Below are 16,215 nucleotides of genomic sequence, written 5' to 3' on the forward strand. Positions count from 1 at the left end.
GCGCAAAAACATATATCCGATTTAATTAAAATGTATCGCCCAGCCCTAACCACTATGTCATTTCTCTCCTGTTCTATTGGTTTCATATCAACTTTCTTTTGTTGTCCAGAAGCCAAAGGCACAATCCTAGTCCTATTAGCAGCCCATCCTAGTCATAGTAACAACCCATCCTAGTCATAGTAACAACCCATCCTAGTCATAGTAACAACCCATCGTAGTCATAGTAACAACCCATCGTAGTTGTTGCATATTTAAATTCTAACAGAGATTGTGTAACTATGGAAACACTATCAGGTGGGCTTTTTAGATTGGTATTTTCCTGCCAATTGCATTTTTGGCAAATGTTTGAAAATGACGTTTTATTGGCTGCTTCATTACAGGAGTTGTATGTTCTGTTAAGATGAATTACCATAATCTAAATGTGATGTCTGTCATTCTGAGCATCGTGGGTAGATGCCATAATGGGTTATGCACCCAATGCATACGGGTCTGGTGGATTTCTTAAATGGCGGGTAAATTAATTTCTTCCCAGTCACGTTGTCCGGTGACAGATGATCCTAACGGAAACCCTGATGTGATCGTATTCAAACGTAAGCAAGGTTTGAAATTATTATATGTTTTAGTCAAATATTATATCGGTTTGAACTTCTTGCGGTCAATCTGCAGTCTACAAATGATTTGTAATTATGTTCCGGCCCCCGACCATCCACTCAAGAAAAATGTATAATAGATCGGCCAGAGACTGAATCTAGTTGATGATCCCTGCCCTACATAGTGCACTACTTCTGACTAGAGCCCTGCTCTGTATAGGGAATAGGGTGTCATTTGGGACGCACTGAATAAATGAAAACCCATGTCCAGGAGGGGAGCTTCGATATTGTCTTTCCTTTCTCCAGGCGTCACTGTATCAAACACACGCACGTTTCCCGTGGTGTGCGCTGACTCATTGTCTCGCCAAGACGACACAAAGCTTACCAAGGCCGTTGGGACAGAGGAGAGAGACAGAGTAGCACGGGCAACACAGATCAGTAGACTGCCACGCTCTCCGCCTCTCCCACAAGGTCTGGACTCTTTGATTGTGGTTTCGGTCAGGTGGAACACTGTTTGCATCCCTAAAGGGGGTGAACTTAGAAACGACGCCTTGTCTTGTTCAGTGGCCCCCGACAGAGTTCACGCTCTGTGTTGTTGGCAGCTGTGCTTCATCATTACAACACCCAGTTTCACAGGAAACACTGGTCTAACAAGCACAGTGGTGGCCACCTTGGGTCTTTGGTGCTAGCAGGAGCTGTAGCAAGCACAAGGGTATCAGTCTAAATCCACCCCTTTATTTCCCCTATCCTCCCTGTCAAAAACAGTGGGAGCGGACACGTGGCAGGGGCAGAATTTGAAAATGTTTTTTCCCCCCTATCAGTCTTGTCATCATCTAAGATATTTTTTAAATACAGTTAGTGTGTGGGGATAAACAGAAACTTAGTTTTCAGTACTTTATTTCCATGACTGATCATGTCCCATGGCTCTCTCTTGTCCCTCTGCAGCAGACATATGGTGAGCAATATGTTTGAAACATCGAAATGCAATAAAAATCACAGTATCGAATCTCAAAACATATAGAACACAATACATATCGTATCAGCGCCTAAGTATTGTGAAACTATCATTAACTTGGGGTACCTGGCAATTCCCACCCTACTGGAAACTGGATTTTACTCAGTCAATTTGTCATTGTTCCAGCCAGGCAGCACCACAGTTAACCTCTCTCTTCTTTTGCTGTGTATTCCTTCTCTCTCAGAAGCACTCCTCTCACCAGAGGAACCTCAGGTATTACACAAAGGGTCAGGGTTTTCCCTTCATCCAAGGACCCCCCTGCAGGTAACTCTCTGCTAGCAGAATAAAAAATGACTGCAGCTGACCCGCTGCCTCACGCCTACAAATATGAGCAGCCAAAATGGCTGACTCAAACAGCCTGTCCTTGTCAAAAGTAGTGGGAATAGGGTGCCATTTGGGACGCAGCCTGAGAGAGAGGGGACAGGGAGTGCAGAAGGAACAGGTAACGGCCCACTCTAATCTCTGGGGAACACTACAGCACAGAATTGGTTTTTAATGTATTGCTCATTAAGTTTTTTAAATGAAGATGGACCTGGATGGCCTCTGTTCTATTGGCTATAATCCCAGTAAACTGGTCTCTCCACAATGAAATCAACGTGTGTGTGTGTGTGCGCGCTTATGGGGTAAACACTGCTTTGATTACACTCATGGACATGAACTAGCCGATGAGTGCGTGGTTCAGAAAGGTCAGAAGTCTAACCGAAGTCCTGCCAATTGGCTAGTGAACGTCATTACACGCGTGGCATTGTAGGGGTTGTAGTCTTACCTGCTGTGGCAGTGGACGTGGCTGCATGTAGGGGGGCTGTGTGGGGGCTGCAGGCTGCTGCTGGGGAGGGCTGGAGTACGGGGGCTGGCCTTGTGGCTGGCAGTACCCACCCATGACCCCCTGCTGCTGCCTATACTGAGCTGCCATCTGCTGAGAGACAAAGGAGACATCAGATATGATAGGGTCAATACTCTCTAAAAGCTCACTGTCAATGCCCACAGCTCTGCAAGACGTAAAGGATAGACCAATGGCCTTTAGTTCACCAAGACATCATCAGCATACCATTAAAAAAAAAACGATTCATATACAGAAGGGAATTTGATTAAACTCCCAATCAACGTGGTGCAGTATAGCCTAAGTCATTTCGACTCAGTCCCACTGCCTGCTAGGTTGTTTACCATGTTCTGTACTGTGGTTGACTAACGGCAGTGAGAAGTGATGAACAGAACCCTGGAGGGTTTCTCACCTCTCCAGCCTCAATACATTAACATTGTGTTGACATCAAGAATACACACAGCCGCCGTGGCCCAAAGGGTACCCTATATAGTGCACCATTTTTTACCAGAGCCCATAGTGTGCCATTTGGGACACAGCCCCAGCTGCTCTCTTCCTCCTCCATTCATCGCAAGCTGTTTGTAACAGTCTTACGTAAGGCGTTTTGGGGAACAGCTGTTATTGGCTCATCCCTCTCTCTGCCTCACCTGGAGTCAATTACTGGTCGTGTTTTTAAGTCTAGAACAAAATACACAAAACCAGCAGTGTATAGAACAGACTGATATTTATTCTAGAGTACACCATCGAGAAATCTGTAAACAACACGATCGATCATAAGGTTTCTGCAACAGAGGCAGAGTTCAGCATTCCCCTATTGGTGAAGGGTCCTCCCCCTCAATGATTCAAGGATTCAAAAGCCAAGCACAAGAACACTAGCCTGCTCATTCTATGACACATCATATCTATGAAACCTAAGAGCAATCTATGATAATGGCTGGGTTATTTCTGTCTGCAGCTCAAAATGGTAGCCTATACCTAAAGTAGGGCACTACATGGGGAATAGGGTGCCATTTGGGACACAAAGGCAGAAACATGGAGGCCCATATGGGAGTGCAGCGCTGAGCAGTTTTACAACCCAATAGCTGTGTGCAATGCTCATCACCCAACAAGCCGTCAGCTCCTTAAGCCTGAGGGGCGTTGAGGCCGTTTTTCCACACATGAGCTCATCACTATGGAACTGAGACACTGATGTCTGGGAGTCTAACTCAACCTCCCCTAGCTCCTTGCCTCTCCTCGCCTCCCAGCCCCTCTCCTCTGAGCCCATTTCCAGGCCAGGCCAAGAGCATCTGAAGGACGTACCAGCAGCAGCAGTGGTGAGTGTGCTCTCCTTCACTACCCCACAAATGGAAAAGCTTTGGATTGGTGTAGTCATAGGCTAGAGGGGAATTCCAAAATGTTCTTATACCAGCTATTTTATTTCAAATCCATGAAGGAAAGTGTCAAACAGTTGCACATTTTATTGTAATGCAACCCCCGCTCTCTGCCGGAGCCAGTCTGCATTATTAACTGGCTCCTGTAAAGTCCCATCAGATAAATACTGTGATCATTATGTACAAACCTGGAGGAGAACACTTGGCTAAATCCTGCTATCACTTCAGCAGGCTTAGACCCAATCAGGTGCTGCCATTGTCAGTCAGCGCAGTGTGACTCATTTACTAAGAACAAACTGACAGATACCAAAAAAACTGAGGGTTGGCACTAGGAAGACCTTTGATTAAATGAGGTGTTGGTTACTGAGATAGTACAATGCCATGCAGGACACAGGGTAATGTAAATACGTCACAAAGACGTCTCAGCTAGAGTGCATGATCTATAATCAAATCAGCGTGACAACGAATCTGAGTTTGGGAAGATGCAGCATGGCTTCTTAATCCTTAGGTTTGTATGGGCTGTAATGGGTTTTCATAGGCCAGACGCTTTCAGACCTCCATAAATCTGATTTTATTAGTCACATGCGCCAAATACAACAGGTGTAGACCTTACTGTGAAATGCTTACTTACGAGCCCCTAACCAACAATGCGGTAAAAAAATAATAATAATACAGATAAGAATAAGAAATAAAAGTAATTAAAGAGCAGCAGTAAAATAACAAGAGACAATATACAGGGGGGGTACCGGTACAGAGTCAATGTGCGGGCGCACCAGTTAGTTGAGGTAACATGTACATGTAGGTAGAGTTATTAAAGTGACTATGCATAGATGATAACAACAGAGTAGCAGCAGTGTAAAAGAGGGGTAGCCATTTGATTAGGTGTTCAGGAGTCTTATGGCTTGGGGGTAGAAGCTGTTTAGAAGCCTCTTGGACCTAGATTTCGCGCTCCGGTACCATTTACATTTAAGTCATTTAGCAGACGCTCTTATCCAGAGCGACTTACAAGTTGGTGCATTCACCTTATGATGTCCAGTGGAACAACCACTTTACAATAGTGCATCTAACTCTAAGGGGGGGTACCACTTGCCGTGCGGTAGCAGAGAGAACAGTCTATGACTAGGGTGGCTGAAGTCTTTGACAATTTTTAGGGACTTCCTCTGATACCGCCTGGTATAGAGGTCCTGGATGGCAGGGAGCTTGGCCCCAGTGATGTACTGGGCCGTTCGCACTACCCTCTGTAGTGCCTTGCGGTAGGAGGCCAAGCAGTTGCCATACCAGGCAGTGACGCAACCAGTCTGGATGCTCTCGATGGTGCAGCTGTAGAACCCTTTGAGTATCTGAGGACCCATTCCAAATTCTGGAATAGGCGTTTGTCATGCCCTCTTCACAACTGTAAGTGTGCTTGGACCATGTTAGGTTGTTGGTGATGTGGACACCAAGGAACTTGAAGCTCTCAACCTGTTCCACTGCAGCCACGTCGACGAGAATGGGGGTGTGCTCGGTCCTCTTTTTCCTGTAGTCCGCAATCATCTCCTTTGTTTTGATCACGTTGAGGGAGAGCTTGTTGTCCTGGCACCACATGGCCCTGACCTCCTCCCTATAGGCTGTCTCGCTGTTGTCGGTGATCAGGCTTACCACTGTTGTGTCATCGGCAAACTTAATGATGGTGTTGGAGTCATGCCTGGCTGTGCAGTCATGAACAGGAGTACAGGAGTGGACTGAGCATGCACCCCGAGGAGCCCATGTTGAGGATCAGCGTGGCGGATGTATTGTTACCTACCTTTACCACCTGGGGGCGGCCCGCCAGGAAGTCCAGGATCCAGTTGCAGAGGGAGGTGTTGAGTTCCAGGGTCCTTAGCTTATTGAGGAGCTTTGAGTGCACTATGGTGTTGAACGCTGAGCTGTAGTCAATGAATAGCATTCTCACATAGGTGTTCCTTTTGTCCAGGTGGGAAAGGGCAGTGCGGAGTGCAATAGAGATTGCATCATCTGTGGATCTGTATGCAAACTGGAGTGGGTCAAGGGTTTCTGGGATAATGGTGTTGATGTGAGACATGACCAGATTTACAAAGCATTTTATGACTACAGACGTTAGTGCTAAGGTCTGTAGTCATTTAGGCAGGTTACCTTGGCGTTCATGGGCACAGGCACTATGGTGGTCTGCTTAAAACATGTTGGTATTACAGACTCGGACAGGGACAGGTTGAAAATGTCAGGGAAGATACTTGCCAGTTGGTCAGCGCATGCTCGCAGTACACATCCTGGTAATCCGTCCGGCCTTGTGAATGTTAACCAGTTTAAAGGTCTTACTCACATCGGCTGCAGAGAGCGTGATTACAGTCTTCTGGAACAGCTGGTGCTCTCATGCATGTTTCAGTGTTATTTGCCTCGAAGTGAGCATAGAAGTAGTTTAGGTCGTCTGGTAGGCTTGTGTCAAGTGGGCAGCTCTCGGCTGTGCTTCCCTTTGTAGTCTAATGGTTTGCAAGCCCTGCCACATCTGACGAGCGTCGGAGCCAGTGTAGTACGATTCGATCTTAGTCCTGTATTGCCTGTTAAATGGTTCGCCGGAGGGCACAGCGGGATTTCTTATAAGCTTTCGGGTTAGAGTCCCACTCCTTGAAAGCGGCAGCTCTAGCCTTTAGCTCGGTGCAGATGTTTCTTGTAACCTATGGCTTCTGATTGGGGTATGTACGTACGGTCACTGTGGGGACGACATCGTCGATGCACTTATTGATGAAGCCTATGACTGGTATGGTGTACTCAATGCCATCGGAAGAATCCCGGAACATGTTCCAGTCTGTGCTAGCAAAACAGTCCTGTAGCTTAGCATCTGCTTCATCTGACCGCGTTTTTATTGATCTAGTCACTGGTGCTTCCTGCTTTAATTTTTGCTTGTAAGCAGGAGGATAGAATTATGGTCAGATTTGCCAAATGGAGGGAGAGCTTTGTATGAGTCCGTGTGTGGAGTAAAGGTGGTCCAGAGTTTCCCCCCCCCCCTCTGGTTGCACATTTAACATGCTGATAGAAATTTGGTAAAACGGATTGAAGTTTCCCTGCATTAAAATCCCCGGCTACTAGGAGCGCCGCCTCTGGGTGAGCGTTTTTTTGTTTGCTTATGGCGGAATAACGCTCATTCAATGTGGTCTTAGCATGCCTCTAAACAGCTACGAAAAAAACAGATGAAAACTCTCTAGGTAGATAGGGTGGTCTACAGCCTATCATGAGATACTCTACCTCTGGCAAGCAACAGCTCGAGACTTCCTTAGATATCGTGGACCAGCTGTTATTTACAAAAATACATAGCCCGCCACCGCTTGTTTTACCAGATGCCGCTGTTCTATCCTGCCGGTGCAGCATATAACCAGCCAGCTGTATGTTGATAGTGTCGTCGTTCAGCCATGACTCCGTGAAGCATAAGAGCATAAAATATTACAGTTTTGAATCAGGGACCGATGACACTAGGGGAATATCCCAAATGGCACCATATTCCCTTTACAGAGCCCTGATTAATAGTAGTGCACTATAGAGGGAATAGGGTGCCATTTAGGACAGTTGACACCAGACCAAAGACAGCAGGATGCAAGGGAAGACATAGCAAGAAGGAAAGCCAGCATAGTAGACTGAGGAAGACTGAGGAAAAGTAGACTGAGGAAGTAGTATAGTAGACTGAGGAAAATCCATTCCTAATTATCTTGAAATATTAAGGTTGATCTCTGAATGACATCTCTAATACGGGCATGTCTTCTCTGCTGCATCTCTTCTCTCCGTGCTGGCCGGCCACCCCCCCACCCTCGGGAACACAATCAATATAAAATAGCAAAGCGGGGCCCCGGTGGTATCTGAATAGTTGAAGCATCCAATTTCAGGTGGGATCCATGAGGTAATGGAGACGGGGCCATCTGGGGCCCGGCGCTGATAAAAGTCATTATATGCTCCGTCTCTCTCCAAGACGGAAAAGCAAGCAGAGCTGACACTTACACATAGAGCCCTAGGGTCAAACTGGAAAATGCTGCCGATTTCTAATGATGTAATGATGTGATAGTGGTTTTCTACCATCGTCGAGATGACGTTTTCTTTGGGCAACGCAATTTCTGCTATTTTCAAAGCTGGTGTTGTGAATATTTACATTTAGGTGATTTAGCAGACACTTATCCAGTGCCACAAAGGCAGTATCAATATGACATTGGTATATGACAAGATTACAACTGCAGAACAATTCCTAGTGTGTGTGTGTCATGCATGGCCCATGCCAAAGTGGAGGGCATAGAAAGCTGTTATCTATTCATATCAACAAGGGTTTCCATACTTTTTTCAGCACCCGTCACAGGAAGGATAACAGCTGGAATGAAAGAGGGCCAACTGTGAAACAGAACAGCAGCAAAACCCAGGAAATTTACTTCAATCAGCAAAACAAACAGTGTGTGTGTGTAATATATATAAATAAGTAAGAGAGAGAGCGAGAACAGTACACAAATACTACTGGTGAGGCCGACTTTAGTCCTTATTTAGGACCATCATACATCATGCTACGTCAGCAGCCTGGTCCCATGTGAGTGCCACTGCCAGGCCGTCTCTGGAGGAGCGTTAAGAGCCAAGTCCAACATTCTGTCCGGGGGCTAAATATAGCAGCAGTGCAGTCTGACTCTAACCAGAATAGACTGACTCAGCCCAGCCTGGCCCACACTGCTCTGCCAGCCATGCTGCATGTCAACAGATCCCTACACTCAGTCAGAGCCCTGCCACCCACACAGGGGTTGTGTGACAACCTATTCCCTATATAGTGCACTACTTTCAACCCGGTCCATTAGGAACAGGGTGCCATCTGGGATGCAACCACGGACAGGCAGGCACACCGACAGACCCATGCCGTCTGCGTGATGGGACAACAGGCCAAAGCTTTTTTTAACCTGCAATGTGATTGTCATTCAAAACCCACACAGCTCTGAAGAGCCCTCTGCCTTCCAGTCACTGGTATAACTGGTGAAAGGGCATCCCAATGCGGTTCATTGTAAAAGTGAATACGTCACGTGCTAAGTACTCCTGAATGCTGACGGTAGTCTGTAGAGAAGTAGCCTACATTGCAATGACAGACATTTAGGCAGTGGTTGACGACTAGCCTAAAATGGAGAACATACCTGCTGCTGTTGAGGATACTGCATTCCACTCATGCCCATCTGACCCCTCCCAGGCATTCCCATTGGGTAGCGGTGAGGAGAAGGTGATCCGTATGGTTGGCCAGGGTAGGAGCCACCCCCGCCCTGCTGTTGCTGGGAGTAAGGGTTGTTGCCCATGCCGTAGAGCTGAGAGCGCTTCATCGCCATGGCATCTATTGGTGGCACCTAACAGAGAGAGATGGGAGGAGTTAGCATAAGATTGGGCTAACTATGCTTTAGATATTTTATAATACAACCAACAGCTTGCAAGGTCAAAGGCCCCTTCCTTCTCATTCGCGGCAGATAGCCTAGTGGTTAGAGCGTTGGACTCGTAACCGAAAGGTTGCAAGATCAAATCCCCGAGCTGACAAGGTAAAAATCTGTCGTTCTGCCCCTGAACAAGGCAGTTAACCCACTGTTCCTAGGCCGTCATTGAAAATAAGAATTTGTTCTTAACCGACTTGCCTAATTAAATAAAATGTATAAAAATATATCTACAGTCTAGCCTAAGAGCAAAACTAGTAAGAAAACAATAGCGACATGGTCCAATTCTGACTATCACTACTCAAATTCCAGTATATGACAGCTGGCCAGAATTGAAGTAGGCCTATTCACCATGTCTTGCAAATTACAAAAGTAGTTTAAATGTTTCAATACATCAGATTACTCCATCGGAGTCCTATTAAATAGCCTGAGGTTCGTAGTCAGGTCCAGGGGTTGGCAAAGATATCCAGGATAATGTGCCGTCAAGTGCTTTAGGAGTCAGGTTATTCTCGAGACGCTCGACAGGCTGTGCCAAAAAAGAGTGAGAGCAATTCAAACTAATCTTCTCATGTCACTGCTAAATTCAGGCCAATTGAAGCAGCACTTAAAGAAAATGTGAGCAATCGAGAAAGCCCAAGGGGCCACTTTAAACGAATAGTCTGGGTGTCAGCAGTCATGCCTGGGCACCCTGCGATTTTAACACACACTCACTAAATGACAGTTAAGGGTAGGTTATCCAGAATAAAAACGATTCAAATGTTTTCGCTGTAGCTCAGATGGCATTATGATCAATGAAAGCAAGTTGGAGGATGTTGTACCAACAATCCTTTGTAGAAGTATTGTACACCTGGCAGTATCAACTTTGTTCAAAGACAGAAACAAAGCAATATTTTTATTTTACACTTGCCAGAATCCAGCATGGTAAACTCAAATGACTAACAGTCTTAAAAGAAAACCTTCTCACTACAAAAAAGACAGACTAGATCATCAGATAGAGAAAAAGCTACTTAAATCCCAAACACTACACTTTCTGAACTAAATACACACACAACAATTTGTCTAATGAGGTCGAAAACACAAGAATGCTTGTCAGGTACCAGCAGTAAACATTACATTTTGTGTTGTTCTTACTCCATTTTATGACCTGTCACTGGTTTCAATCCGTTCGTAAACAGCACACATGAAGGCGTTATAGGTCCATTATTTTGAGAAAGTCTCACCCCACAAATGAAAGACTGGAGAAAATAGCTGCAGAGCAAAGAATGATGGGATTTAAAAAAAAAACGCAAATAGGTCAAGCTTGTTTTCGTATTTTCCCTGTATTAGGAGTCCAGTGAGCAAAAATCACTCAATTTCTGCCAGCTAAACACTTTTTCTGTCTGCTGTAGGCTAATCTACCAAACGAGGGCTTGCTGTCAATGTGAATGAGGCCATTCAGATGGGGAAATCCTACCTACAAATCAGCAAAATAAAAAGGATTACATCCTAAAATGGCACCATATTCCCTTTATAGTGCACTACTTTTGACCAGAAACATATGGGTCCTGGTCAACAGTAGAGCACTGTATATGAAATAGAGTGCCATTCAGGACAAATTAAATACTGAGTCCCAGTGCCATGTGTTCAATTCACACCATAAAGAGGGTGGGGAGGAGACATCAAACCTGCATCTGGAGAGGGAGGAGTAAACTATGAAGAGAAACCCCTCTACTTTAAGCCAGCAGAATTCTTACAAATCTGTCAGAAATATGCCTGGGTTGAGTTCCTAAAACACAATCTCAGGTTTGTCTGTAACCCTACACTACGGGTAACCAAAGAGCACAGGACGAACCCTCTCCAACCCATAATGAAGTGGACGTCCAGACTCACTGACGTCCAGACTTGAATAGAACCATCCTGCACATCACAGGCAAACCACAGCATTTCCCACATCATCTGGCTATATCCACACACTGCATCTACAAGGTAAACATATCCACTTGTCAAAATGTAATAAAACTAGAGCTTTGATGGCAAGAATGTCAGAGACCAAAGCCAGCATCACTCCCTTCATAGTGCTTATGATGCGCCACGGTCCGTGTGCTCAAAGCCAGAATGAGGGAGAGTTGCAGAAAAACAGGACATGTCCTCTTTTAAAATGCCTAATTTAAGACTCAATTACAATACCTCAGTGAAGATAATCGACTTTCAAAGGAGAAATGTTTATTATAGGCTTGTCAGTAACAGGATCTCAGAGCATGCTGGAGACAGCAGGAATTAGCTAGTGAATACAAGAAAAAACTTCCATCTGAAAAGTCCATATTTTGTGTAGTGCAGCAGTTTGCACATCTTTAAACACTGTGGGCGGCTTAGCCGTGGGGAAATTAAGCTACAATAGAGACTAGAGTGGCTGTTAAACATTTTCAGAAAGAAAGCCTGTCTAATGGAGGGGTCCGTCCACAACATGTTCACATTTACAAAAGACTTCAATGCTTTCAAACCAGGCACTTCTTGGTAGGTTGTCACAGTGCAGGCCTGGAGAGAGTGTGTGTTTTCCAGCTGAGGTATTTAGCTGGCTGATTGTGGGATCGGGCACATGGCTAATTTGCATGTGTGAAGGGAGACCACATAATGGCCTCCATGTCAAAAAACAAGGATCACATCACTAGATAAAAGAGGTCAAGCCACGAGTGTCAAAGATACCATTACACAATGGAAACAGAACACAATCCTGATTCCCCCCCCACAGTCCTTGATAGGCAGGTGGCAAGAGCCAATCAGATGCAAGATTAGGTCAATTAGGAGGTAGCGGTCAAATTTACCTCAAATGTTCATGCTTCCAACGTGCTCTTGGAAGTGCAAGATGGACACCAGCATGTACTGTTTTATACGTAATGTAAGTGCCTTAATATCTAAAATAGGCTTCTTTATAGGAACAGGGCATGCATTTTGTTAAATAGCAGAAACCCAATCATCCAGTTGACATTCATTCTAGCTTTAGACTATGGCGATATCGTCTATATGAATGCAGCTGCCACTGGACGCAGTTTATCATAGCCCACTACACTTTACTAGGGAGATGTGTACCGAACCTGTCACTGCATTCTGTATCAGAAAGTAGGCTGGCCCTCTCAAATATTATAGATCAATGCACTACTGTCTGTTTGTTTATAAAGCCCTTGTGCAAATGTCTGCCATACCTTACTTCGTTGCTAAATGACAGACATGCACACAAGTCACCAGACCTGATTACATGGATGGCTAACTCTGGAGATCCCTTCAGTTTCCACCGAGTTAGGTAGATCTGTGGGTAATTTTTTTTGCGGAATGATGTCCAGAACGCTCAAGTTTGATGTTTTGGCGCCACTAGGGCAGTTCAGAAGGCTGGTTGATGACTTATTAGTGAGTAATGTGTTTGTTTTTCATATGTTCATTTTCTTCAATTGCTTGTACATATTGGGAATTTGTATGATCGTGTGCTGAGCTTCCTTGTAAAAGAGACCTTGGTCTCAATGCAATTTCCTTGTTTAAATAAATTGAAATAATGATCATAATACGTGCTGATGAGCACATTTAGCTACTTGGCCAACGCGAGGCCTTCAAATTGGTGTAACAAGGCTAACGTTAGCAGGCTATGCTATAGCTAGCTAGCAATAGCAGATAACAATTGGAGTGTATGATATCTAACTAGCTGGATATCAACAAACGAATGTTAGTGTTAGCTAGTAAGAATTCTGATTTGTTGAATAAAAGTAAATATGCGTTTTGAGATGTGAAACGGATACTTCAATATCTCAGCAGTTGCACAGATCCTGTGCTAGCTAGAAGGAAGGTCGATAGTTTTCGCAGCCCAATCTAACGTTTTTTATTTTTTTTATTTAACCTGTATTTAATTAGGCAAGTCAAGCAAGTCCACAAGTTAAATTGCAAATGTTGTAGTAAATTTATCAGCATGGGTATGCATACGTTTACATGGTACAGTACTGTACCTAAAGTTTGAAATGTTGGAGAACAGACTAACTTAACTAGACTTAAGAGACTAGCAAGCAAGCTAACTGAAAGATCTGGGATCCCCAACCAGAAGTCACCTTGGACAGAAATTGAAATGCCAACTTCAAATCAACCATAACAGAATAGTTAACTAAGTTAGTTAGCTGCCCACAAGGATACGGAATTCAGAAAATGACCATTTGGGTGTTCTCCGCGTGCATGTTTATTTATTCTAAAAACAGAATGTACAAAAGCTGTCCTAGCGATGCTGGCTAGCTAATACATTAGCATAGCAAACGTCTGTCCATAGCTAAATTAACTAGCCAAGCCGCCTGGAAAGCGTAGTTATAGTTCGGCCAATTAGTAAAAAGTGACAAATATGAATGCATCATTTACCTGTGATCTGCCGCTTCCTTGTCCGTTGTTTCCAGGGCTCATGGCAGGGTGACTTCTTTCTTGTCCTCCCCAACTATGAGTTGTTGAACCGTATTGGGAGCTCAAGTCTTTAGTCAGCCCCATGCTTGATTGTTGTTGTTGAGCAGAAGGATTAGTGTAATCTTGATAGCCACTGCCATAGCCCCGCATCATAGGGCTCGGGGATGTCAGTAACTGGTTTAGAGTCGGGGTAGCCCCCGACGGATGCTGCTGACTTTGCCCTGGAAATCTGTGAAACCCTCCAATATTCGCACCACCAGAAGAAGAGGCAGCAGCCATGGCAGCTCTGCTATGATTAGCAGCAGCCGTGTTGCTGACTGGGCCCATCATGTTGTTCCCGTGCCGAGAGGGACTCATCATCCCATATCCACTGTTACCGTAGCCAGGTCGGTAGTTCGGGTAGTGATTGTACGGGTTGTTTTGGTATCCTTCGTGGGAGTTTTGTTGAAGTTGATCCATATTGTTCTGTTGTACCGAATGCATTATCCCAGACCCTGGGCTTTGTTGTCCGCCATGTTGATCAAAGCAAGGCCCTCCTCTTCCCTTTCCATAATAACTATTATTTAACTCCGAAACTGAGCTGTTCCCACTTTGGGACGGGTTGATGTTATTAGTTGGTCCCAAACTGGCATGGTCGTGCCTGCTGTTAATACGGTCCTCCGTTTTGCCCGGTTGGTCCTCCTCCTCACTTTTATTTAGCATTTGTTGCTGCTGATGGAGTTCCACTTGATTCCCTAAAACAACGTTCTCTTTTCCTCCATGTTGGCGGTTTCCACTTTCTCCATGTATCGACTGCTGGCTGTTGTGAATTTGGCGTTGTTGGTGCTGAATGAATTGATTGAATGGCTGTTGCTGTGGAGGTGTGTGGTGGTGCGATGGAGGAGGATCTCCGACACCAACATTTTTCACTTTATGACTGACAAGCGTTCCCGTCTCCATGCTTCCCGAACTCATGCTACAATTTGAAGTCGAAAAAGACTCCGATCTAGAATCTGCACTTTCCTTCTCACGTTGACTCGAATTGTTGTTTACAGGAAAAACTCGAACTCTGTTTGGGTTCAATTCATGGTGATTGCGTTCTACATTAATAGCATGAACGATAGTCCCGTTTCCTACCCCAACTACAGCTCCACCAACTACTCCAGATTTAGCAGATTTAAACTCTTGACTCACGCTGCTAGTTAAACTCGACCTTTTCTTACCAGTTGATGTTGGGGCTGTTGCCACTTGTGCGGCCATGATCAAGTCCACATCTCAGGCAGAAAATCCAGTCGAGCTAGCAAGCTAAACATATAGAAGAAAAGCAGAACACGAAAAGATGCCAGCTAGCTAACGTTAGCGGGAAATGAAAAAGAGCGCATACAGTGTCGAATATGAGCATACATACCATCTATGTTAGAGCGAGCTCATGTTGAAAGTTTTGATAAAGACGGGCATAAAACTTTTTTACTTCCATGTTTAACCCGTATACAGGCAAATGCCTTTTCTCTCCAAAGACCATTTAGCCCAGCATGGCAACAGCGAGCGTTAAGAATCGATAGTTTATACCTCAGCGATCTAGAGGGCTGAATGGCTGACGATTTCCTGGTCGGGGCGGGGCGAGAATATTCTGAGTAGTGGCACCTGAGCCCTAAAAAATAAATATCACTGTTATTCACATACAACAACAAAAAAGTATTTGCATGTTCATAGCAAACCAGGCTGAAAGGGAGCATTTGTATGCCAAAATTGGAAATAGTGTTCGAGCGCCTACTTTTGCGATGAATGGTGCTATTGTTTTCCCTGCTTTCTTTACTATGCCTAATCTACTTGTCTGATTGAATTCATTCACCTATGAATTCACCCCATTCACCCATCATATGTGTGGAAATTGTTGACTGTATACTGTACATGTACTCATTCTTCTCTATGCTCTTCTGTTATTATTAAAGTAACAAGAATTGAAAGAAAAATATAAACAGGCCATATGAGAATGTCTGTGTGTTTCTACGTAGGCCTAAATGAGAGTGAATATACATGAGCAAATATGTTTTTATTTGATTAGGATCCCCATTAGCTGCTACTCTTCCTGAATATGTTAGTCTGTGTGATGTTGAGGTATTGACTCACTTGAGGGACCTGTTCAAGGGGGAAATCGTCTGAGACCTCCCACAGAAATGGCAGCAGCAGCCCAGTCAAGTGAAGCAGGGAAAGTGGGTCAGTGAAAACCCACAGAAAGCAGCACAGTACAGCTCCACAGGAACACACTGACACCACAGACCTTTTTTTTTTACAGGGAAGGGAAAATACTGCTCCAACACAGCGTTTGCAAGCCTATTACCTTCATAGTGCACTACCCATAGGGCTCTGGTCAAAAGTAGTGGACTATCTAGAGAGCAATTTGGGACTCGCTTGCAATCAGCACACCTTGTAATAAGGACACTTGTCAAACCAACATGCTTTCAATTTCAGGGTTGAGTAAATAACAATATGACAATTGATTTGTTTACTAGTAGGATGGCTTCAAGTGACCCAATATGCAGTGTATGAAAGTGACTGTATTCCCAAATGTGTCTTGAAGACTGACCCGTTCCAGTTAGCCATTTCATAGTCTTCG

General features: G+C 44.7%; 1 protein-coding gene across 7 annotated transcripts in view; it reads right to left on the reverse strand.

Annotated features, from left to right (window-relative positions):
• The window catches only part of LOC139556136 (AT-rich interactive domain-containing protein 1B-like), a 90,453-nt gene extending 75,251 nt beyond the window's left edge, over positions 1 to 15,202 (reverse strand). For 2 of the 7 annotated variants that reach the window (XM_071369700.1, XM_071369696.1), the window contains exons 1-3: positions 13,581 to 15,201; positions 8,934 to 9,137; positions 2,372 to 2,521 (exon numbers count right to left, since the gene is read on the reverse strand). In XM_071369700.1, coding sequence (XP_071225801.1) covers positions 2,372 to 2,521; positions 8,934 to 9,137; positions 13,581 to 14,858 — 1,632 coding nt within the window. In that variant the 5' untranslated portion in view covers positions 14,859 to 15,201. Of the gene's footprint in view, positions 1 to 2,371; positions 2,522 to 8,933; positions 9,138 to 13,580 lie in introns of all 7 variants that reach the window. The other 5 variants (XM_071369702.1, XM_071369701.1, XM_071369697.1 and 2 more) reach the window with 4 other exon arrangements.
• Between the last annotated feature and the right edge of the window lie 1,013 nt (positions 15,203 to 16,215).

The sequence above is a fragment of the Salvelinus alpinus genome, chromosome 27, assembly GCF_045679555.1.
Source record: "Salvelinus alpinus chromosome 27, SLU_Salpinus.1, whole genome shotgun sequence".
Classification (NCBI taxonomy): Eukaryota; Metazoa; Chordata; class Actinopteri; order Salmoniformes; family Salmonidae; genus Salvelinus; species Salvelinus alpinus.